Source organism: Saccopteryx leptura, chromosome 11 (genome assembly GCF_036850995.1).
Source record: "Saccopteryx leptura isolate mSacLep1 chromosome 11, mSacLep1_pri_phased_curated, whole genome shotgun sequence".
NCBI classification, from domain to species: domain Eukaryota; kingdom Metazoa; phylum Chordata; class Mammalia; order Chiroptera; family Emballonuridae; genus Saccopteryx; species Saccopteryx leptura.
The window spans coordinates 31,577,265-31,602,119 of record NC_089513.1 but is presented as its reverse complement, the minus strand read 5'-3'; the positions used below and the strand labels follow the sequence as shown (position 1 = coordinate 31,602,119).

The window sequence follows — 24,855 nt, the reverse complement described above, 5'->3', positions numbered from 1 at the left end:
TCAGTGTTTGTAGAACTGAAAACAAAGTGCTCATCATTGACAGCCTGTAATGACTATTAGCATGGCAAAACAATTCAGTTCTAATGAAGGTGTGATTATAGCTGCCAGGGAACAGCTGTTAAATAAATAGGAGTCTAGTGTGTTGGCCAAGGAGACAGGATGGATGATGGTGAAGTTCAGGGACTCACAACCCCGGCAGCTCTCGAGGGCTGGACTAGTCTTGCACCTGTTTGTACACAGGAAACACCCCCAGAACTGCTCGGACCATGGACACCCAGGTCGGGAGGTCAGGCCCCCTGACTCTGGAGGCATTCATTATCTTAGTTGCTCTCAGGACTTTCTGCTATGGATATTAGGCAATTGGTCTTTAGCCAAGCAGTATTTTGATATGATTTTATTTTTACTTATGTTATTGTGGTGAAATATATATAACATAAAGTCTGTCATGCTATCAATTTTTAATTGTATAATTCAGTGGCGTTCATTACCGTCACAATGTTGTAATACCACCACCACTATCTGTTTTCCAAACGTTTTATTCCCCCAAACAGAAACTTGTACCCATTAAGCTGTAATTCCCATTCTCTCCGCCCCCAGCCCCCTTTCTATCTCTGTGGATTTGCTTATTCTAGACATCTCTTGTAATGCAGTCATCCCATAGCTGTCCTTTCGTGACTGGCTTATTCTACTTAGCATGATTCTTTGGTCAGGGTTCATCCATGTTGTAGCATGCAGTTGATATGATACGATTTTAAAATATGTTCAATGTATCCATACATATTACTGTATCCATGTATGCAGAGGCCCTGAATAGGAACATAGAGCAGGGACAGAGTCCAGTGCCCTGAGGCAAAAACCACAGTGGCTTGACTGACAAAATTACTGAATGCAGCATTGTGCTGAATGAAGCACAATAGGGATAGAATTAGCAATTCTGATTAATGGATAGGTGGGGGCATTTGAGCTACTTCCTTGCCCTTTAATCTGCTCTAAAGAAGTTCCCCTTCCTGACTTCCTCATGCTTGTCCCTGCTTCTATTTGTGTGTATTAATAAATACCTATAGGAACTGGGTGTTCGGGCTCTCTCATGAAACCTGTGTAGGGGATTGTGAGGTGGTCTTCCCTAGGTCCCACCGTGCACTCTATGTGGTCTCTGAGTAGTCATTGTCTCTGCCACAGGTGGTGCCCTGTGTGAGGAACCAAGTGACACATCCATATCTCAGTCTGTTGGAATGCAGATAACAGTGCGTACAGGCACAATCAAGAGAGAGATTTGATTGTTATTTTTCTGTTTTTGAAGGAAGTTTTATTCTTTCTCTTCATCTTTTTTCTTTAAACATCACCATTGCAGAGCCAATAGGTATGAAAATGTGTATGAATGAATCACAATATGAAGGTCTCCAATTCTTTGTCCACTGTGCATGTGTTGATTTTGTTCTAGATAACAAAATAATATCATAAAATGCATTTGTCAAACCTGTAATACTTCTAAAGAATTCAGGTTTGACTAAGCCATAGTAGGCAAATGGCGACTGCACTGGACCCCACTTTTTAAAAGCCCTCGAAATCCCGTTGTGGAGGTCCACCACAACATGATAAAGTCCTCTGAGAAGACACTAAGGCTTGTTTTACTTTAAAACATTATTTAATACATTGCATTATGTGACTTTAAGATAATGTTTCAAAGTTGAAATTTTAAAATTGTCTATCAAACAGGATGAGGACTGGGAGCCACTTTTGAGATTTGGAGTTGTGGGTGGGAGCAAGCAAGCTGGGCTCGTGGGAACTAACATCCCCTGCCTTGTCCCTAGCCACAGTCTTCTGCCTGCTGGGCAGCATGGAACTTGGCTTTTCTTGTGTTGGCCTTTGAGTTTGGTTTTGGTTAGAAGTAGGTGCTGATATTGAGCTGGGAGAGAACCCTAAGCCAGCAGAGTTCTTAGATAATGGTTTGGTTTAGCATGGACCATAGGTTCACATCCCTGGCTGTGCTGGAGAGTCACCTGTGGAACATGGACAAACACAGATGCCAGGTCCACACACAGGACCAATCAAATCAAGTGATGGGGGCGGGGCCAAGAGGGTGAGGAGGTGTGGTTTAAGGCTTCTAAGGCACCAGTGATTCCTCTGCAGCCCAGCTGGAGAGCCCTGAGTAGCATCTGCCTGGAAGCTGGCAGAGCCAGGGTAGTCTCAGGACACAGATCCTTTTCAGACGGCCGAGGGCTACACCCTGGAGAGGGCCCACTGTGAGTCCCTTGAGATATAGATTCACTAATAGTTGGTAGGATTTTAGGAAGTGTAGTAACTTAGAAAGTTTAGTAAGTTGGTTTTTGCTTTAGGAAATTAAAATTGTAAAGGTTATGAAATCTTAAATAGAAATATGGAATTAACTTACTGTAATATACTCTGATGTTTTAAATAATGCCAAAAAGTATATTTCAGATTTTTACAAAGTCACATCTGGGACACCTAGGACTGCAGGTATAGACACCTATTATTAGTGCTCCCCGGTGCTGGACATGTCACATTACATCCCCACAAATGGCTTTGAGAAGAAATGTTGTGGAAATGCAGAATGTTGGAGCTTGGGCAACACTGTCCTGAAAGCAGAAATTAGGGGAACCATTGATAGATCTCTTTTTTTCTCATGTCCCAGAAACCCATCTGTCTTCTTGCAGCTAAGTGTGCCCCATTCTTTAAGTTATGGTTCTATTGTCCTTCCTCATGAAACCATTTCTAATCACACAGGCTCAAACCAGCCCCTCCCTTCTATAAATTGAGGTGTTTATGAGCTTCAACCCACCTCGCTTGGGCTTACTGGCTCTCTGAAGCTTCATGCCTCTTGCCTTGTCACCCCAGAATACAGGTAAGCTATTTGGAGAAGATGCCCGATGTGTACACCTTTAGTGCGTCCCTTCCCTAAGCCGGGGAGGAGCTGCTCTCCGCGAGGTCACTGTCAAGCCCTTGTCGCTGACTCATGATGCCATCCCAGGTCCCCGTGGGAAGAGCAGGGTTAGATTGAGCACATGAGGTGATCAGGATGGCCCAGTCACGGCTGTGGAGTCTGTTTGTGGTTCATTCCCTTTCTGGCTCTGAGATGCCTTGGGACAGCTGGGTGCTGCTCCGGGTATTTCACTGGATGTAGGTCCTGACAGATCACTATAGAGCAGGTTATTAAAATGACTGTTTTTCTTTGCACAGAAAAATTAAAAGTCTGCCAACATTTTTTAGAAGCTCAAAACCTGCTCATCTATTAAACCTTTCTTCATGCCTTTGCTTTCTCCTTATCTAAAAAATGGGGAAATGTGGAATGGGAGAGACGGAGAGAGGCCAGGGAGCATGTGATCAAGGCCACAACAGCCTCCGCAGTCATGGAGATTGGTGAGGGTCTGCTTTGGACCTTTGCTGTGGGAATCTGGAATTTGACTTTGCTGCTGGTGGGAAGGTAAAGGAATAGTTCAGAAAAAAATCAGTCCCCTGTTTGGCATTAGCTAGGAGAAGAGGATGCAGGGCTTGGCTGCATAATGTCCTCGTGGGGAAGGTGATCAGAAAGAACCACCCCAATGACACTGCTTTGGAGCCCTGGTAGAATGCCCTCTGTCTTCTGAGTTACTGAAGTAGTCTGCAAGCGTTAAGAGAGGCCATAGGCCTGATTTATTTAAAATTTGGGGGGGGGACCCTTTTTTAGGAAGCAGGAATCCTGGGGTGGAGAGAGGTTAGTAATTTTTCAAAGACTGCTTCTGAAGATTTGCATTGCAAATCCTGCTAAAGATCAGCAGGGGACTTAAAACTTTGACACCTTGTTGGAGCTCTTTGTGCTGATCAAATTCTTGTCTTCAGTCTAGAATTGGCAGCTTCTTCTCCTTAATTTTCATGCAGTAATCAGTGCTGAAAGAATACTTCTTTGACAGTTGCCCCTGGGGAGAACGTGGTCTGGGCTTGTTATTTAGGGCAGACAGTTAAGTGGGAGAGAGAATAATAATAACACAGGCTCCAAGGTCTCCATTTAGTTCCAAGAATGTCAGCATTATCAACTTCTTTTCAATATTTACTGCAGGCTTCGGTGAATAATGGAAAGTGGGGGTCGGCATATCCATTTCAGAGTGAAGAAGAGTTAAGTTTTAATGGTCTGATTAAAATAAGATGAAATCCCATCTTAATGATGAATTAGCCCTTCCCAGAAGATAAGGTTTTAGTAGTGGTAATGGTTTTTCCTTCTCTGGGGAGAACGTTGATTTAAGGACTCTCAGTGACTGTCGGAGCCCCTACAGTGCTCTGCTTGAGAACACAGTGTCAGTCTTTGGCTTACACAGGCCCCCAGAAAGAACTGACTCCATCCAACAGCTCAGTGACACCTGCCTTTACTCCCAAAGCACAAGTCACAGGTCGCCCCCCCCCACACCCCTTCCCCCAAAACACCCCAAGAAACTCTAGTGATTACTGATAATTGTTTTTAGGAGAAAGTTGCCTTTAGCGAGACAATTATTCTCCAATTTTTTATACAACCAGTCTGTTTTTTCTGTACTTTTGATTGAAATAAATAGGAGTTATTTTTAGACACATTTTCAAGTGGTTAAATATCTGCTCTTATGGAATGGCTGTAGAACAGACGTGCCTTCCCACTGCCTTTTGACAAAAAAAATCGAGAGTGGGGAAACATGATGAATGAGTCTAGGGATCCAATGTACAGCCTGTTATTAGTAACACTGTGCTGAATTCCTGAAATACACGAAGAAAGTAGATTTCAGGTGCTCTCATCACCCAGAGAAAAGGTAACTGCATGAGGAGATAGCTAATTAGCTTGACTGCAGTAATTGTTTCACTGTGTATATGTATGTCAGATCATCATGTTGTTCACCTTAAATATGCACAATTTTTATTTTAAAAATATTTTTTAGAAGTTTAGGAAAGGAGAGAGAGAATGATAAAGTAAATGATACACAAGGTAGACAATGAATGAATCTGTGTGAAACGTGTATGGGCAGCAAAGAGTCCTATTCTGGCAATTTTTCATAACTCTGAAATTATATAAAAATTAAAAGTCACCCCAAAATGAAAAAAATAATTAGTGGAAAGGTAGGTGCTATAGAAAGGCAAACTGAAATGCTCAGACTTTAGTGGGTGGGATCTTTTTTCCATGGGAACCGTAGGGTCAAATGTACAAGGGGTTACTTAGTTTACAAACCACGCCTTGTCTAGTATGAAAAAGGGCTGGTTTGGAGTAAAATGTGATATACCTATAGTTATTTCAGTGCTTTGTAAGAACAACAATCCACACTGCATTAAAAATCCTTGGCTCTACACAGTGTAACTCTCTTAAGAAGGTACTGTGGCCCTTGCATCTCTGAGCCCATTTACAGAACACACATGACCTGTGATTTCACTGTAATTTCGGGTGAGAGGAAAGAATGGATGAGGGGCTTATTAAAAGACCACACAGGGCAGCAGTGTTTAAAAGCTCTTTGTGTAGAAAGTCTGATGACTCTGCCAGGAAGGAATTACCTTTCAGCTTCTTTCGTGGCATTTCTGGCATCTTGGGCCAAAGGAAAGGACATGAACAAGCAGGCAAATAACTGATTTGGGGTTTTTTTCTAGTACATCTCTGATGTGTAAGGAATTCTTCTTTCAAAGACTATGTCTGCCTCTGGTTTGTAGAATGAATATACATTTTATATGTAAGGACTTCTCTTAAGTGCAAAGGACATGTAATTAATTGACAGCTGATAGGCTTAGACTTAAAGGCCCGAGATGGTGGCAGAAGGTTCCAGAGACACAGAAACCCAGGTGGGATGGGCAAGAAGCTGAAAGGTAGGTTGGCTGGGGGTGTGCGGAGCCCTGGGCCTTATCCTGAGGCAGACGTGAGCCCGAAGGCTTTCCCGCTTCAGCTGAATTTTCAATACTTTGGAAAGTTCAGTGGTAACAATATCTGTAATGGATTAGAAAAAGCGTAGTCGTCACAGTAGGGACTCCAGTTGGGATCAGCAGTTGCTGTAACCCAAAACAAACAGTGGAAGCCAGACCTGAGGCAGCGATGGTAGCAGAACAGGGTAAATAAGGAACCAGCTTTCTGGTTGAAGGATTAAGAAGGGGCGTCCCAGGGAACCTGAAAGTATCAGGGGGATGGATAATGGAGGAGCAGCTCAGGAAAGTGACTTGCAGAGATGTTTGCGGAGCCCTGAGCTCGCCACAAACAGTGCTCGTGAGAATCTGACCCTAAACTGCATGCAGAGAATGCTGAGAAGTGGATAGCAAGGTAGATGACTGGGCCGGTCCCAGACTGGCCGTGGATACACACGCAGCGCCAGTCCAAGTGGCACGAGGGCTTTGAAAACTGACCCGGCGTTGGAACCGTAGCCCACGAAAGACAGGTCATAGCATGAGGCTTGAAGTGAACCAGGTTAATTGCCTGCTTAAACAAAAAAGTCAACATTTTCTGTAATATTTAAACAAAACCCAAGGTCTTATAATATAATCTTCAAAATGTCCAAGACACAAACCAGAATTACCTGGCATGCAATACACTAGGAAAATCTCAACTTTCATGGGAAAAGACAAATCAGCAGACCCCAGTGCCAAGAGGACTGGGGATTTGTCGAATACTTTACAGCAGCTAATATAAAAATGCTTCAGGAAATAAGCGTGACAGACACTGTTGCCATAAATGGAAAGATAGAAAGTCTCAGCAAAGAAAGATATAGAAGGTATAAAGAAAAAAACCAAGTGGAAAATTTAGAAATGAAAAATATAATAAGCACAATAAAAAACTCACTAGATCATTTCAGTAACAGATTGGAAATAATAGACCTAAATTCAGATACACCAATAATTATATTAAATGTAACTGGCCTAATCACAATAATTAAAGACATAATCAGACTGAGTAAACAGAGTAAGACCCAGCTAAATGCTGCCTGCAAGAAACCCACGTAATGTTATATGTAAGACAGTTTAAAAGCAAAAGGGTACAGAAATATATAATCATGCAAACACGAATCAAAAGAAGGCTATACTAACATTAGAGAAGGTAGACTTTAGAGTAACAAAAGTGGCAAAGGATAAAGAAGGACATTATAATGATAAAAGGGTTAATTCACACAGAATTGGAAAACCTAGACCTTCAAAAGTCATGAAGTAAAAACTAAAAGAACTGAAATAAGGAATGGAAAACCCTCAGTTATAGCTGGAGACTTCAACACACTTCCTCTTGGTAAGTCAATAGGACTGGTAGACTGAAAATCAGCAAGGCTAAGGAGAAACGGAGCAGCACCATCTACCAGCTAGTTCTAATTGGCATTTTGAGAGCACCCCACACAGCTAAAGCAATATGGAACTCTTCTCAAGTGAGCATCACACATTCACCAAGAGAGACCGTATCCTGGTGTCCTAGCTCACAGCCAAACTTCAAAGACTTGAGATTGTCTGTTTTCTGACCATCATGGAATTAAACAGAAGGATAACAGGATTATTTCCAGCTACTTAGAAAGTAAACAACATACTTCTAAACAGTCCATATGCTGAAGAAAATTTCTTAATGGAAATTAGAAAATATTTTGAACTAAATGAAAATGAAAATATAAAATATCAAAATTTCTGGAATGTGACTTGACCAGTGGTGGTGCAGTGGGTAGAGCACCAACGTGGAGCATCAAGGTCACTGGTTCAAAACCCAAGGTCACCAGCTTGATCCTGGGGTCACCAGCTTAATCCTGGGGTTGCTGGCTCAAGCCCAAAGTCGCTGGCTCAAGCCTGAAGTTGTTGGCTTAATCTCTGGTCAAGACACATATGAGAAGCAATCAATGGATATACAACTAAAGTGGAGCAATGAGTTGATGCTTCTCTCTCTCTCTTCCTCCCTCCTCTTCCCTCTATCCAGCCTTCCACCTTCTCCTTCTCCTCTTCCTCACCCTCTTCCTCTCCTTCTTCCTCTTCCTCTCCTTCTTCCTCTTCCTCTCCTTCTTCCTCTCCCTCTTCTTCTTCCTCTCCCTCTTCCTCTTCCTCTTTTCCTTCTTCTCCCCCTCCCTCTTCCTCTTTCTCTTCTTCTCCCCCTCCCTCTCCCCCTCCCTCTCCCTCTCCCTCTCCCTCCCCCTCCCCCTCCCTCTCTCCCTCTCCCCCTCCCCCTCCCCTCTCCCTCTCCCTCTTCCTCTCCCCTCTCCTTTTGTCCCTCCCCCTCCCCCTCCCTCTCCCTCTCCCTCTCCCTCTTCCTCTCCCTCTTCCTCTCCCTCTCACTCTCCCTCCTTTCCTCTCTCTCAAAAAACTTTTTTCTTGAGATGTGGTTGAAGTAATGAATAGAGGAAAATTTATAGCATTACATGCTTAAATTAGAAAAAAATCTCTAATCAATAATATAAACACTCACCTTAATAAACTAGGATAGAAAAAGAAGAATAAAACCACAATTGGAAGGAAATAATGAAATAAGAATAGAAAATAATAAATTCAAAACAGAAAAACAGTAGGGAAAACTCAGTTAAACAAAAAGAAAAATAAAATGTTTGAAAAGGAAAATAACAAGCAATTGATGACAAAGAAAAAAAGAAACTAATTGCCAACATCTGGAATAAAGAGGGGATATAACAACAGCCCCCACAGACATTGAATGAAAAATAAGAGAATTCTGTGAACAATTCTGAGCACATAAAATTGATAACTTAGTTGAAATGGACAAAGTCCTTAGAAACCACAAACTACTAAAACTCAGCCAAAATAAAATAGATAGCCCAGCTAGCCCTTTTACTATACTTGATATTAGCTATGATTATTATATACATTTAATTTGCAATTCATCTTCTGAAAAAGAAATCTCCAGGTCCAGATGGTTTCCTGGCAAATTCTACCAAACATTTAAAGACAAAATAAAGCCAATCTTATACAGTCTCTTCCAGAAAACAGAAGAGAAGGGAATATTTTCCAACTCATTTGAGAAGGCCAGTATTACATGATATGAAATGAGGCAGAGACAGGATACTACAGGCCAAGATCTCTCATGAACCAAGTTGCGAAAATCCTCAGCAAACGATAGCCAGTCCAGCACTATATGAGAAGAGTGATGCACCGTGGCCATGAGGGAATGCAAGGCTGATATAGTAGTTGAAATTCACTCTGTGTAATGTCCACCAAACAGTGTGAAGAAAAGGTACAGAGAATCAGTTGAAATAGAATAAGCATTTGACAAAATTCACATCCATTTATTATTTTAAAACTCTTAGCAAACTAGAAATTGGGTGGAACTTCCTCACCTTGATAAAGGCCAATGTACAAAAACCTACACCTAACATAATTGATGGGAAGAGACTGCCTTCTTCCTGATATTGAGAATAAAACAAGGCTGTCCACCTTTTAACACTCCAGTTGAACATTCTACCAAAAGTAAGAAGATGGAATGGGGGGTATAGATTGGGAGGGACAAAATAACACTGTTCATCAAAGACAGCCTTATTTTCTATGTAGAAATATCAGGAAATCTACAAAAACAAAACCTAAAAAACTCATAGAATTAATACATTTAATAAAGTTATAGGATGCAAAGTCACACAAAAATAAATTTTACTTCTCTATGCTGTTAATAAATAGTTGGGAATGGACAAGTTTTAAAAATATTTCCAATAGCTCCAAAAAAATATGAGCTGCTTATATAAATCTGGCAAAATACCCAGATACAAGACCTGTAGTTAAAAATGACAAAACAGCCTGACTTGTGGTGGTGCAGTGGATAAATCGTCGACCCGGAATGCTGAGGTCCCCGGTTCAAAACCCTGGGCTTGCCTGGTCAAGGCACTTATGGGAGTTGATGCCTCCTGCTCCTCCCCACTTTCTCTCTCTCTCACTCTCTTTCCTCTCTAAAATGAATAAATAAATTAAAAAAAAATGACAAAACAAGAGTTATGTGTTTGGGTCCTCTGCTCATTTTTTAATTGGATTGTTTTTTGTTGTTGTTGTTGTTGTTGAATAGTGTGAGTTCTTTGTATATTTTGGATATTGGTCCCTAATCAGGGACCAATATCTTCACATAGGACATTTTAGAAATGAAAATCCAGTATCATGTGCCAATAATGGAAGGGAACTATGAAAATGAATTTAATGAAAGCAAAGCAATGTTATTAAATTCGAGTTGTCCATGTCTCTCAATCTGAAGTTGTTTTCTCGCCGTTGAAAAGTGCTAAGAGGTGTGTCCAATACACTGCAAGTAAATCAAGGAATGAAGATTTACTTCTGCAGGCCAACTAATGGCCAGGAAGACAACTAATTAAGGACTTTTGTCACTATAAAAAGAAAATGACAGAAACACTTATGAAAACAATCAGAGAAGATCTAAACTCATTGATGTAGTAGCTTCGTAGTTAGAAGCTTCAACATAGGTCAGTTCTCCCATAATTCATGTACACATTTCATGCATTTGCCGTAATACTTTCAGAAAGACTTTTTTGATTTTGTAGATTTAAACAAGCTGCTTCCAAAATTTATATGAAAATGACAAAGGACAAGAATAGCCAAAATTTTTGTGAAAAAGAAGAATGACATTTTAGGGGGCATGCTACCTGATTTTAAGGCCAGTGGTTGTGGTAAACAGGTCATGTGGGAATGGCAACAAGACAGATAGATCAGTGTCATAGCACAGAGAATCTACAAATAGATCCGCACAAACATAGCCCATGGATTTTTTGGGGCAAATTTGTAAAAGCAGTTAAATAAATAATCATCTCTGCAACAGATAATGTTAGATCAGTTGGATATCTATAAAAGAAACCAAACACCTGAGTCTAAACCTTACAATTTATATTCTAATTATTTCAAAAAGGATCATGCACTGTATATAAATATAAAAAGTGAAGCTATAAGAATTTTAGAAGAAAACAAAGTTTTTATCACTTTGGGTTAAGCAAAGGACCCACTCTCCCACTTTGTCTTTGATATTCTATCAACGTGTACTTCTGCTCAATAGATAATTGATGTTTGACTTCAGTGAGGTGGTTTACACAGCTAACATTTATTCTGACTCAGGCAGTGTTCTAACTCAGTTCCTACAACATCCTTGAAAAAACAGGCATTACAGTATTACTAGCTCATTTTTGAGATAGGGAAACTGAAGCACAGGAAAATTAATTAAGGTGCCTAGAGTAAAGTCCACGAGCCAGGCCGTCTCATAGTAGATCGTGCTGTTACCCACCACTCTGTTCTGACACTCTCACCCTCCTCACCCTACTTGAAAATGTGCATTACTAATATTCGTGACTCCTGTGACCCAGACCATCTACTTTTTGTTTGTTTCGTTTTTTTCCTGTGAGTTTTATTCATAGACCCACATATAGAATGGTGGTTTTTTGCTGTTGAAGCCAGTATTAACCCACTTGAATCTGGTATTTAGCGCCATCTTGTGTTTGGAGTGGCTTTTATAGAAAGCAGTGCTTTTAGCACTTGAGCTAGGGAACAAAAGATTGAGTGGGCAAGCTGTTGATTACCCAGCTTATTATCACAAATCAATGTAATCAGAAACTTGAATTCCACCAGACAGAAACTTTCTGGTGACTTTTTGTCTGAAATGGTATCAGATAATAGAATCTTGGAGAGAAACATCATAAAGAGAAAACAATATTCAAGTTGACTTACAAATCTTACGTTGCCTTCCTTTTTTTGTAGCAGTGTCCTGGTTTCCTGGACTTTCTGCAGTGCAGAGGCTCCGAGAGGTTAGGATGGAGAGCGTCATTTCTGCCAGTCAGCCTTGGGGGAGAAGGCCCAGGGGATGTACCTGCCACAGCCTGACGAGTCTGTCGTGTTTCTCTCTGTGCTATTAGGCTGCTTTAGAAGAAGATGCTAAATCTGCTCCTAGATTTGCTTCTTTAAAATATTTTTAATTTTATTATAGCTTACATTCAGTATTATTTTGCATTAGTGTCAGGTGTACTGCACAGTGGTTAGACAATCATATCATTTACGAAGTGTTCCCTGCCCATATTCCCAGCACCTACCTCTTCAACAGTGGAACTCACATGGGAGAAGGACTGTAGTGTAAATCCCCCCTCCCTGGGGATTTGCCAGTTGGTTTGGAAGGGAGAGGAGGAAAGAAAGGGGGGAAAGCGAAAATGGGGCAGGATGTGCTGAATTCTCAGAGCTGGGAGGGGTACACGGCTAGTAAAAAATTCTGAAAACCAAAAAAAGCACCTAACATTTGACATTATACAGTCTTATTATGTTCTCTTTTCTCTATTAGTTTACTTTTCTATTCTAGAGGTAATAGCTCATAATGGAAAAGTGGCAAAATAGGAAAAAAATACATCCAAAGAACACACACACAATCACAATGCTTAATATATTGTGGTTTTCCTTTCCTTCCATGCATGAAGATTTTTGTGTTTAATTGAATTATGTGATGTTTATTCATAATTTTCTACATTTTAATTTTTATTATAAACATTTTGCAGTTTAGGACCTAGCGTTGGTAAATTACTGTGTATGCTGAATTTTAGAGCTATAAGTATTATAGGTTTTAATTGATATTCTGATATTATAGATGATGCTTAATGGAGCACCTTTGTATCATCCCCCCCCTTTTTTGTTTTGTTTTGTTTTTACAGAGAGAGTCAGAGAGAGGGATAGACAGGGACAGACAGACAGGAATGGAGAGATGAGAAGAATCAATCATTAGTTTTTCATTGTGTATTGCGACACCTTAGTTCATTGATTGCTTTCTCATATGTGCCTTGACCGCGAGCCTTCAACAGACTGAGTGACCCCTTGCTTGAGCTAGCGACCTTGGGTCCAAGATGGTGAGCTTTGCTCAAACCAGATGAGCCTGCACTCAAGCTGGCGACCTCGGGGTCTCGAACCTCGCTCTATCCACTGCGCCACCGCCTGGTCAGGCCTCTTTAACATAGGGTTATTTCCTTAGGATAGCATCCTAGCATCCTCCAATCACAGTGACTAGGGGAGAAACCTGGAGAGGACTTTCAGGCTCCAGTGTAGATACAGAGGAGTCTGCTCGTCCTGGCTGGAGGTGGGCTCAAAGGGTTTGGGGGTACATTTCCTCTCTTTTCAGAGCCTCAGTTATTTCCTTTTCATGTGGGGGTAATAGTTGCCACTGCACAGTAGGGCTGTTGTATTAATAACATGTATAAAGTCCCTCCTCAGAACATGGCACACAGGAGGCACTAAATATGTACTGTAGTATTTTAAAAACAACTATAGCACTAAGTAGTCTTATTACAGGATTTGTACCAGTTTGCCGCACCACTGGTGATATATAAAGTTACCTGTTGAACCTCGCTAGCGATTAATAACCTAATCATTTCTTTTAAAATGATCTTTGACAACTTAAGTAAAACTACCTCAATATTGTTTTAATTTATATTTCTTCAATTAGAGTAAGAACAAACAACTTTGTGTATTACTGTAAACTAGCTTGTCTCTCTTATGAAATGCTTTTGGCTTTCTTTTTTCTCTTGGCATTTAGTATTTTTTTTTTATCAATTTGTAGTAATATTTATACATTTTTGAACCTTTATCATATTTGTTGTCATATGTCCTTTTATCTTATAATCTTTTTATATCAAACTTTGATTTTCTTTTTATGTAACATACATATTTCTCATCCAGATGAGAAGTAGTTGTAATCATGATGCCTTCATTATACAGTCTATAGGTGAATATTATATTGAGTCTATGATATTTTATGCAAAAAAATGACAGTATTATGTATTTATTTCCAATCATACTACCTCTTACCATTTTTCTTATCATTAATTTTGGCTGGAATTTTAGAGCAGTGTTAAATAATCAGGTCATAAGGCTTCATTTTTAAATGATTCCTGATTTCAATATGAATTTCATCATTACATAAAATAAGAGTCTGTTATTTCCCAAAATATGCTGTTTATTGTATCAAGGATAGGTTTAGTTAATTTTTAAAAAAATTTTGAGCTTTTATCTATTTAGGAGCATAATTTCTTTTTCAGAATGATTATATGGTTGTGTTATCTGATCTTTTGTTGAGTAGGGTAATAATGATTTTCTAATATCACACATATATTTGTATACTTGGAATTAGTGTTACTCACTAGTTTGTGTTTTACTTTTCTCAACTGACACCATTTTGTATATAGACTGTTTCCTACAACCTACATATAAACTTGTGAGAAATGCCTCAGAGGAAAAAAATACAAGAAAAATACATTAATATATTAGGAATGATTGACTTAAATTATGGGATTATAAATTATTTTCACTTCACTCCTCTGTGTTTTCCAGTTTTCTAAAATGTGGTGTCCTACCATTACCATAAAAAAAAAGTGTTGCCTAAAAACGTCAATGCCACGCCAATTAATTATGGGTGAAATGAGACTTAGGAGACCAAACATGATTTTAGGGAGCCCACTTATTTAGAGTATGTTGTTCTGCTCATTATCTAGGTTATTTTGATGTTAAAGGAACTGAACAATAGAATTAACTTTTTTTTTTTCTTTTTTGTATTTTTCTGAAGCTGGAAATGGGGAGAGACAGTCAGACGGACTCCTGCATGCGCCGACCGGGATCCACCCGGCACGCCCACCAGGGGCTACGCTCTGCCCACCAGGGGGCGATGCTCTGCCCCTCCGGGGCGTTGCTCTGCCTCGACCAGAGCCACTCTAGCACCTGGGGCAGAGGCCAAGGAGCCATCCCCAGCGCCCAGGCCATCTTTGCTCCAATGGAGCCTTGGCTGCAGGAGGGGAAGAGAGAGACAGAGAGGAAGGAGTGGGGGGTGGAGAAGCAAATGGGCGCTTCTCCTATGTGCCCTGGCCGGGAATCGAACCGCTCTACCGCTGAGCCAACCGGCCAGGGCCTGAATTAACATATTTTTTAATGGTAATAACATTTGGATTTTCTTTTTGAATAATGGCAAATATGGTGACTGTATTTTTCTTAAGAAATTAGGACTTTGTATCTGAAAAATGATATTTTTCATGATTTCTGACATTTTACAATCTGAAAATCTCTGAAAGGAATTAAGAATAATATTTAAATACATGTGTATCTTTTATCTAAAGGATTCAAATAGTATTGGCTAGGGATGTTTCTGCAGCCTCTGGGACCTGCCTGGCCACAGGCTGGGCCAACTCGACAGGTTGCTTTTGGAGACTTCTGTCCACTTGGCCTCAGCAGGAGCCACGACCCAGACACCATCGTGTGGATATCTTTGCCTGTCTAGGACTGCGCACAGATATAGAAACGTAGAAACATGCAGTTATACATCAAGACACAGAGAAACAGCAATCACTGGATTTGGTACCTTAATTGTATCCTCCAGACACCAGGAATAGCCCTTGTTTCTTCTGCTGCGGTCAACATTTTTCCCTCTGAAATGAGATTTTGCTCATTTCAGGGCCCAGGCATTCTCTTCACATTTGGTTCTTAACCTGCTGTGTCCTTAAAGTATGAAACCCTCAACTGACATAATATATGTTGAAAAATATGTTCACATGGACAACCATAATGTCTCCTTGCTTCTTTCTCTTCTCTGTAGCTTTGGGCCAGATCATGTTATACGTGGATGGGATGAACGGAGTAATCAACCACAATGAAACCATTCAGTGGCTATACACTCTCACTGGGTCAAAGGTAAGAGAAGACCCTGGCTGACCTTGGTTTCGGTATCCCACACCCTTCTTTCTGTTACCCCGACTGAGGTGGTTTTGCAGAAAGAAATTCTTTTCAGCTGGGTCCCAGCCTTGTCGCAGTACACATGAGGACTCCTGTTTTATAGATTTAAAATTGCAGTCACGTTGCAAGGGTGTATGCTTTTAATGCCTTTTCAGTTTTCTTCTTTTAAGTTTGGTCAAAATGCTTTCAGCACCTCTGGTTCTTTAATGTTTAATTTAAAATTTATATCATAACTATAGCATCAGTCTTACCTACTGTATTTCATCTTCATATACATTGTTACATATTTACATGTTGTACAGATGTATATGCATGTTCCTATATGTGGATGAAAGAATTTCAAACTGCCTTTCAGCTCTACCATTATGAAAGTAATCAGCATTTATTAAAGATGTACCAGACAACAGGCACCATAGTAAGTTGCTTCACAAGCATTGTCTCCTTTAAAGAGAGAGACAGAGAGGAAGGAGGGGGGGGTGGAGAAGCAAATGGGCGCTTCTCCTATGTGCCCTGGCCGGGAATCGAACCCGGGTTCCCCCGCACGCCAGGCCGACGCTCTACCGCTGAGCCAACCGGCCAGGGCCAGTCAGCCCTATTTATATCAAATTAAAACCTTGCATGTTTCCATGAGGAACAGTGACCATTTTTTAGCCAATCCCCAGAGAGGGGAGGTGGAGAGAAGATACAGAGAGGAAAGACACACAGGAGAGAAGGGAGGCGATGGGATCTGATGAGAGCAGAGACCACAGGCGGGGGGTAGGGGAAAGGGGAGAGGAGCGAAAGGAAACAGTTCTCACTGGGACGCACCTGTCTGCTCAGGGGGTCGGAGAAGACTCGGAGTATTCCCTGTTGCAACAGCACCTCGTCGAGTTTTTTTAGAATCATTCTGTAAGGAAAACAACTAAAAAGGGACACACAGGAAAATCCTTATTGCATTTCTAAATACCATGAAGAAATCGTCAAATTAAAAGCCCTCAAGAATGAGTATGTAGGAATTCTGCATCCGGCCTCCTTCTGTGGCACGTGCAGTGTCCGGGACCCTGGGCGTCTGCCCTTTGGCCCTCTGAGCTGGGGCATTGGCATCTTTCTTGGGGCAGCAGTACAGGATCAGTGCTGGTGTTTGTCTCCATCTTCCATTTTTCCCAAAGGAAGGTCCATAGTAGTCTCTGGCTCCAGATAATAGAGCCAAGGGTCAACCTCAGCCCTGTGGCTATGGTGTTAGGAAGGGGACCACAGGTGATGCCCCACAGCACAGCCTGTGTTCACGCATTGTGACATCAGGTGACACTGCAGGGTGTGCTCAGTGTCAGGCTTGTGGCCAGCAGTCAACAATGGCAGCAGCTACCGAGTTTGTTCTCAGTGCAGTTCTATGAGATCACCTCTTCTTTACAAAACCGACAGGGTGTCCCTGACACGCCCCCACCCCATCTGGGCAGCGAGGAAGCTGCGAGCAGAGAGGATGCACCAACCGCAGGCTCTTAGGCTTCGAGGAAGTAGCCTTGGTTCCTTCCTTAAACATATAAATTTGGCAATATGGCCACAAGAGGTTTTCCCAGTTCAGATGCAGTTAGAAGTCAGAAAAGCCAGGGGTCCTCCAGGCTTTCTTTTGACTAAGAATCAGACTTATCAGAACCCAAATGGTTTACCTCAAGATCCTGTGGTCTTACCTTAAATAGGCACAGAGTTGATCATGAAACCCAGGTTAGAGAGACCTTGTCATCCTGTCTTCATAATTCTTCATTTTTCCTTCCATGAAAGGCAACAGGCTGGGATTCTGCAGTTTGCCAGAGGGTCATTATGCAATGCATATTTGCAGATATTTGAGACTCATAGAGGACAAAATGATGTATTTGCAGCCAATAATTACTTTTTAAAAGAAAGAAAAGGTGTTTTCAATAAACTGTTTTATTCTATTTACCAAAGTCCACCTTTAAATTCCACAGTCAGCGGTAACAAGCAGATGCCCACCCCGTGACTTCTCACATGGCATGAAGTTTTTTTCTCTTCCTACATCTGGAAGTCTAATTAATTGGAGTAAGATGCTTCAGCTTATATAGCACAGCCTTTTGTCACTCTAACAATGCATCTGTCTCTCTGTGTCTCTATGGATTCCCTTCTGTCCCATGGGGGAGGCCCTAGGAACCCCCCAACTTCTTCTTCCCTGTGTGTGGTGCTGTCCACCACGGCTCTCTCTGTTCTCTCTAGTGTTCTGTCAGCCCCATTGAAACTAATTCCTCCAGCTGTGCCCTAGGTTGCTGATCACAGATCTCTAGATCTCCTCTGTACCTGTGTGAGGTTAGCCATGCTTCCCTTATGCCCAGCCCCAGCAGGGCTAGTCCACCGGAGCTGAGGGAAGCCCTGGTCACAGCCTGCTTTCAGACACATACCTCCACATGCTCTCTTACACACATCAGAGAGCTGTTCTCTCTCTCTTTCTCTCCCTCTCACGTGTGCGCGGGCACATACACCCCCCCCACACACACACACACTGGGGACACTGCTGACGTTTCTTGTTAGGACAGTAAGGTGATGAAGGTGGTAAGTAACATATGCTGTACAGATGGAGTGGCAGAGGGGGAGAAATGGGCAGGGATGGGAAGCTAAGGGCTAGAGCAGTATCAAACCTGTGAGGTGATGAGGACAGGTCAAGAGTCACATTGGACAGAGGATGATGGAAATATGGAGACATTTTGAGGAATAGCTTTCTAGGATTGGATATCTGAATATGGAAAAATATGAGCAGGAATCAAAGACAGAGGTCGCAGTTTTGAATCTGAGCAGCTAGGATTCTGATAGGAGGAGAGAAGTTGGAAATTGGGACTCCTCAGCAGGAAGGCTTCAATGCGCTGGTTCTGAGATGAAGGCAGGGTCCCCAAGGAGAGCTCAGCAGATGCATCCAAGGTGCCAGGCGCTGAGGGAAGTGCTGGCTGGTGAGTCATTGAATCTCGGAGTCACTGGCATGTCACTGCTGTGTAAGGTACTTCGATGACCCACGTGTGGATGAGATCTGAAGTGCTTTTTGAGTTACATACTATAAAATCACAAAATCCTAGTTTTGGAGAGGTGACAAAGTCTTGCTGAAGGTGTTGCTGACATTCGCCAGCCAGTCCTGATAATGTCAGCCGCCATTGTTAGACACCAGAATCGGCGGAAAGCCTTCCTTACTGTGACCTGCATCTACATCTCTGTCGTGAACAAATGCTGCACACTGCTTTCTGAAGCCACGCACTCACTTCTCCGTGGAAGTTGGGTTTTTAGAGGCAGCTACGTTATCCTGTCCAAGCTATAAGCAATGGTTTCCACAGGTAGTTCTTGGGTACATAATTTGTGATTCCTCATCATACAGGGGACTAATTTTTCTGCCCGTCCTGTACAAAGACTAGCAATGTGGCAGCCTCCTGGGACACCGATACCACATCTTTCCTCCACAGATCCCACCTCTGATTCATTAGGGCTTCTCAGCAGCCGCTCTGGGTGCCGGCTCAAATCAAACTGAGAATCCACTAACCCTCCCAGGTTCTTTTCACACGTCCAGGTTTGCCAGTTTCTTCCCATCTGCATCTCTGCGGCTGTTTGTCACCTAAAGGCAGGGCTTTCCCTTTGATTCCAGGCCAGAGTTCCAACCCCAAGATAATTACATGAATTTTTCTTTGGCCATTCATCATATTAATCTGTTAATCTTGGTTTGATTTAACATAAATTTAATAAGCAGAAGTTCTGTGTCATTGACCAAAATGTCGACAGAGGCGAGGGGTGCATAGTAATCCAGTGCAGCCTGCAGGTCGAGACCGATCAGTCCAGGCATGCTCGGATCACCTGGTGCAGTCGGCGAGAAGATACCTAACTTTGTGACCGTGTGCCTCTTGTTTCTCCATTGAGTTGACAGGCCTTCCTGAAGTCAAGTTATACTGCCTCTGGTGGTAAGTGCAGAGCTTTAGGGTCAAGCACGCCTGTGTGATCCTTTGGGTAGATTATTTTTCATCTTTAAAATGGAGATAATAATCTATAAAGTGTAATCATGATAATGAAGAATATGTATAACACTGAGCATTGTAACGACATAGAAGTGCCCAGTGTTGTGAGCTAACAACTCTTTCCACAAGTCCACCAACCTCTTACCTGTTAAAAAAGAAGATGTGCTCAGGGGCCAGGACCAGCTCACCTGGAAACTGGTGGTCCCAGTGTTTTCCTGTCTTTTCTAAGTGCTCATGAGACACTCATTCCCTGATCATCTGGAGCATATTGCCAGAGATCAAGAATGGATCTAGTAAAGTGTGGGATATGATGTTTAGACTTCCTCTTTAATCTTTTTCTGAAAATTGGGGTAGTTAACTCTTTATAGATTTTGGCAACTCTTCTATTCTCTCCGTTGTCTCAAGATTTACTAATTTTGACTTTGAATTGTTTGAGTGCTTACCTTGTAAATTCTTAATAGTGTTATGAAGAATCCTTTTAATTGATGTGTCTAAAAGTACAAAATGAAATGAAGTTTCTATCTTGATAAGCATAATTATCTGAACTCCCATTCTCACTATAACAGGCCACATGTTATACTATCATTTAAGTCACATTATTTCCGAGGTCCTTTAGTCTCTGTGTCTTCACATTGGGAAACAGATTGTATGTCTTCACTGGAATCATTTTATCATCAATAGAATGCTTAAGATTTTGCATCTGACTTCTGTCCAGGAAAGGAAAGTTTTAGGCTTTAATGTTTTCAGTGACATAAAGAATATGATTTGCGGCCCTGGCAGGTTGGCTCAGTGGTAGAGCGTCGGCCTGGCGTGCAGGAGTCCCAGGTTCGATTCCTGGCCAGGGCACACAGGAGAGGTGCCCATCTGCTTCTCCACCCCTCCCCCTCTACTTCCTCTCTGTCTCTCTCTTCCCCTCCGGCAGCCAAGGCTCCACTGGAGCAAAGTTTGCCCGGGCACTGATGATGGCTCTGTGGCCTCTGCCTCGGATGCTAGAATGGCTCTGATTGCGGCAGAGCGACGCCCCAAGATGGGCAGAGCATCACCCTCTGATGGGCATGCTGGGTGGATCCCGGTCGGGCTCATGCGGGAGTCTGTCTGCCTGCCTCCCCGTTTCCAGCTTCGGAAAAATACAAAAAATAAAAAATAAATAAATAAATAAAAAAAGAATATGATTTGCATAGGTAAAACTTTTATTCATTTCTTTTTCCTCATTGTGTGTTTTTATTGGGCAGTGTATATTGACATATTATTTAAGTTAACTGATTCTTTGCTCAGCTGTGTACTTAAGAAGCACATTCTTCATGGCTTTTATTGTGCTTTTTATTTCTAGCATCTCCATGGATCTTTCTTATAGTTTGCCTCTGCCAAAACTTCTTATCTGTTCATGTGTGCTGTTCACCTGTCCAGTAGAGTCTTTAACATATTAACAATTGAATTACGTAGTTCCAACATTGAGTCAAATCTAAGGCTGGTCCTGTTGATTGCTTTGCTTCTTGACAGCAAAGGTGGGAACTTGGGGGCTTTCTTGCTTTTTTTGTACATCTTGGAATTTTTGGTTGAAAGCTTGATGTCATGAATAGGGAGGTCGATATGGACTGAGGTCAGTGGTACCAGTGTCTACAAATGGGCAGGTCTGTAATTCTGAGATGTTAGAGGGGAGCGGTTGTCAGGCTGCTCCTGTGTGGATCTGGGTTTGGGTTTTTTGTTGCTGTGTTGTCTTCAGTGCACCACCAGTTGCCTAGCTTCTTAAAGCACTCTCTTGTGCTTAGAGTGAGTGCCGGTTTGCTAGAATGTTTGTCAATGGTTCCTTTCTTACTCTGAGCTTTAGAGAGGGTCTCTCTCTATTCCTCTGCTCCTTTCTTAGTGACAAGCTACTGTCGTTTGGTGCTTGTTCGCCTGGGGATGCTGGCCTGGGCTTGCTCTGTCCTTTCTGGCCCACATTAGTCTTTAGCAGGGTCTTGTGGCCAGGCAGTCTCCACGATCCTGTATTTCCCTTGGTAGCAGAAGACTTTGAAAAAATCTGGGTTTTCTGCCCCTGCCCCAGGAGTTGTAGTCTTTTTTTTCCCCCTTCACCACCTGTGCTGCAAGGACAACAAGATTTTCGGCCCCTTCCTGTGGCTCATGGCTTGTGTCTCACAGAGGAGGAGGCTGTGTGTGGTTCTCCACCTTTCCAGGTGGGCTGGTGGCTGCTCCCTTCCTCCTGGGGGGTTGCTGCTGCTTTTCTGGTTATCTGACTGTCTACACACAGGCCTGCACTATGGGGAGGTGTTTTTAGGTCTCTAGCTGTCCCCTAGGTCTTCTTCATGAGTGGCATCAGGGTCATTGGAGAGCACTGGCAAGTGGGTGCTGAATTTCTCTGTGTCTGTAGTTCCTGGGAGTTCCATATTCTTACGGTAGTCCATGCTAAAGTCCAGGCCTTTTTTAAATTGTGCACTTTTTAAAATTTAATTTAATTTATTTTTCTGGTGACAGAGATGGAGACAGAGAGAGGGACAGACAGACAGGAAGGGAGAGAGATGAGAAGCATCAATTCTTTGTTGCGGCACCTTAGTTGTTCATTGATTGCTTTCTCATATGTGCCTTGACCGGGGAGCTACAGCAGACTGAGTGACCCCTTGCTCAAGCCAGTGACCTTGGGCTCAAGCTGATGAGACTTGCTCAAACTAGATGAGCCTGCGCTCAAGCTGGTGACCTCGGGGTCTCGAACCTGGGTCCTCCTCATCTCAGTCTGATGTTCTATCCACTGCTCCACCGCCTGGTCAGACCCTTTTGCAATTTGTTAAAGCTATTATCTGTGTTTTTCTTACTGCATGGTCTGGAGGCTCTACCTTCCTTCCCTGCTCTGCTTCAGGTGGGCCATTGTTGGTGTCTCATCTTTTCCTGGTGGAATGCAAGCTGTTCCTCCTTAGAGTTCAGACTGTGGGTTGCCCCGAAACCTCAGGTTTCTAATGGACTCCCCAAAAGTTATGATTTTAATGATTATTTGGCTTTTCTTATTGTTAGGTTTGGAGTTGATACTCTTTGTGGCTTTCTAAGTAGAAGCCAGAGGTCTAATTTTGTTGATTGAAAAACACTATAAATATATTCAATACCATCAGATCTACTCAACCAAGGAATTCTACTGCATTTTTTTGTTTAATCTTTCCAAATTACTTGAATTAATATGTATATTATTCATATAAATTTAGATTAAAAGTCATTTTTATGGCCTTAGCAGTTGGCTCAGTGGTAGATCATCAGCCCAGTGTGTGGATGTCCTGGGTTCAATTACCACCAGTCAAGGCACACAGGAAAAGTGACCATCTGCTTCTCTACCCCTCCTCTTCCCCCTTCTCTCTTTCTTCCCCTTCTGCAGCCATGGCTCGATTGGTTCGAGCACATAGGCACAGGTGCTAAGGCTCTGCCTTAGGCACTAAAAATAGCTTGGATGCAAGCATGGCCCCGGATGGGCAGAGCATCAGACCCAGACAAGGGTTGCCAGGTGGATTCCGGTCAGGGGGTATGTGGGAGTCTGTCTCTCTCTCTATCCTCCTCTCACTTGGAAAAGAAGAAAAATAAAAAGTCATTTTCATGATGTAGTAGTGACAACAAGTTGAGGAGAAAACACTGTAATTTATTGGTGTAATATGAAATCAGATATTAAAAAATAGCCTTTTAAAACTTTTACTGATTTTTTTTATGATTATAAAAGTAATGTACTCTCTTGTATAAATCTTTAAAACTACAAAAAAGTGAAGTAAAAATCATCTGAAGTGCTACCTTGGTATAAAGATTTTTAACTTTGGACATTTCTTTTCAGTTTGTCTTTAAATTTTTCTTATATAGTGAACTAAAAATATATTTCAGGCATTTTTATGTTTTATTACAATATTTTAAAAACATAATATTTAATGCCTATAAAATTTTTTAATTCTACGAGTTTTAATGACCTAGCCTATAATATTTGTGTTAAAGGCATTGTGGATACAAAGAGCCAGCTTCTGCTTTAGGACTATTGATTGCTATTCTACCGAATATTGGGCTATTACACTCAGAAAGCTAATTCTCACTTATTTGATCTCATGGTTGTCCATCTCCCCCACTCCCATTTGAGGATAATCTCAGTGGAAGAAAAACTGGGGTGGGGAGAGTTTTACCATCATTGTTTCAGGAAGATGTCAAAGAGACCAGAGGTTCAGGCCAGAGTTTAAGGGACTAACAGATTGAGGAGACCCCATGGTCCAGGATGGGTCTTTCCAGCTACAGGGCTGGGACAATAGTTTCTCTAATCCACTCAGGGAGCCGGTTGGTGGTTCCTTGATCCTTAAGAGGCTCGTTGATAAACCAGAATGGCGCTGAGGGCTAGGTCTCCCTTTGCCAGGCTGCTGGCCGCCATCCCCATGCCTGTCCCCCCTGCCTGTGCTCACCTGCCCGTGCTCACCTGCCCATGCTCACCTGCCTGTGCTCACCTGCCCGTGCTCACCTGCCCGTGCTCACCTGCCCGTGCTCATCTGCCCGTGCTCACCTGCCCGTGCTCACCTGCCCGTGCTCACCTGCCCGTGCTCACCTGCCCGTGCTCACCTGCCCGTGCTCACCTGCCCACCCTCCTCCATCCATCTGATGAGACCTGAGCTGGCTGCTCAACTCTTGCTAACAGCACATTCACCATACCTGATGCTCAGTTGTCCACTGTCATGTTTCCAGGGCTGGTTATTTATTTAAGAAAGTTCCTTTACTTTTATGATTGCTTGGTAAAGAATATTTGTCATATTTTCCCAAGGCTTATTAAGTTTTTTGGACAAGAGCTAAAGATGGGTTCCTTGTAGTAGAGAAGAAAGAATCAATTTGCCCATGTTTTCCTTTGACTTCCTCCAGAAATTTGCTGTGTGACAAGTTATATAGAACATGAGGTTTTGCATCCAGAAATAGGGATGTCACTAACTGGAAAAGGACCCAGCCCTGTTGGTTTTCCCTCCTTCACGATATTCCATAGGGCAGTATTTCAGTGCAGTTCCTGGTATCCCTTAGTCAACAGTAACAGGATGGATTTATGGTACCTATGGGCCTATGTTACCTCATGCTTCATAATTACAATGAATAGCTTCGGGGAAAGTTAGCGAAGTGGATGTTTTCTGGTCTTGTCCACTTTTAGTCATTATGCTTTAAAGAAACTCCCAGCTAAGCCTCAAGAATTTTATCTCAACAGAAAAAAGAAATGTTCATTTGTAGCGCTATTTATTATTTTGACATGTTTTAATTAGTTTTAAATAGTTTGCTG

The 24,855-nt window shown here is 42.1% G+C and overlaps 1 protein-coding gene across 12 annotated transcripts in view; it reads left to right on the top strand.

Moving 5' to 3' along the window:
• FHOD3 (formin homology 2 domain containing 3) overlaps positions 1 to 24,855 on the top strand; it is a 488,187-nt gene that overhangs the window by 276,635 nt on the left and 186,697 nt on the right. For all 12 annotated transcript variants that reach the window (XM_066352679.1, XM_066352680.1, XM_066352678.1 and 9 more), the window contains one exon: positions 15,488 to 15,582. In XM_066352679.1, the coding sequence (XP_066208776.1) occupies positions 15,488 to 15,582 (95 nt within the window). The remainder of the gene's footprint in view (positions 1 to 15,487; positions 15,583 to 24,855) is intronic.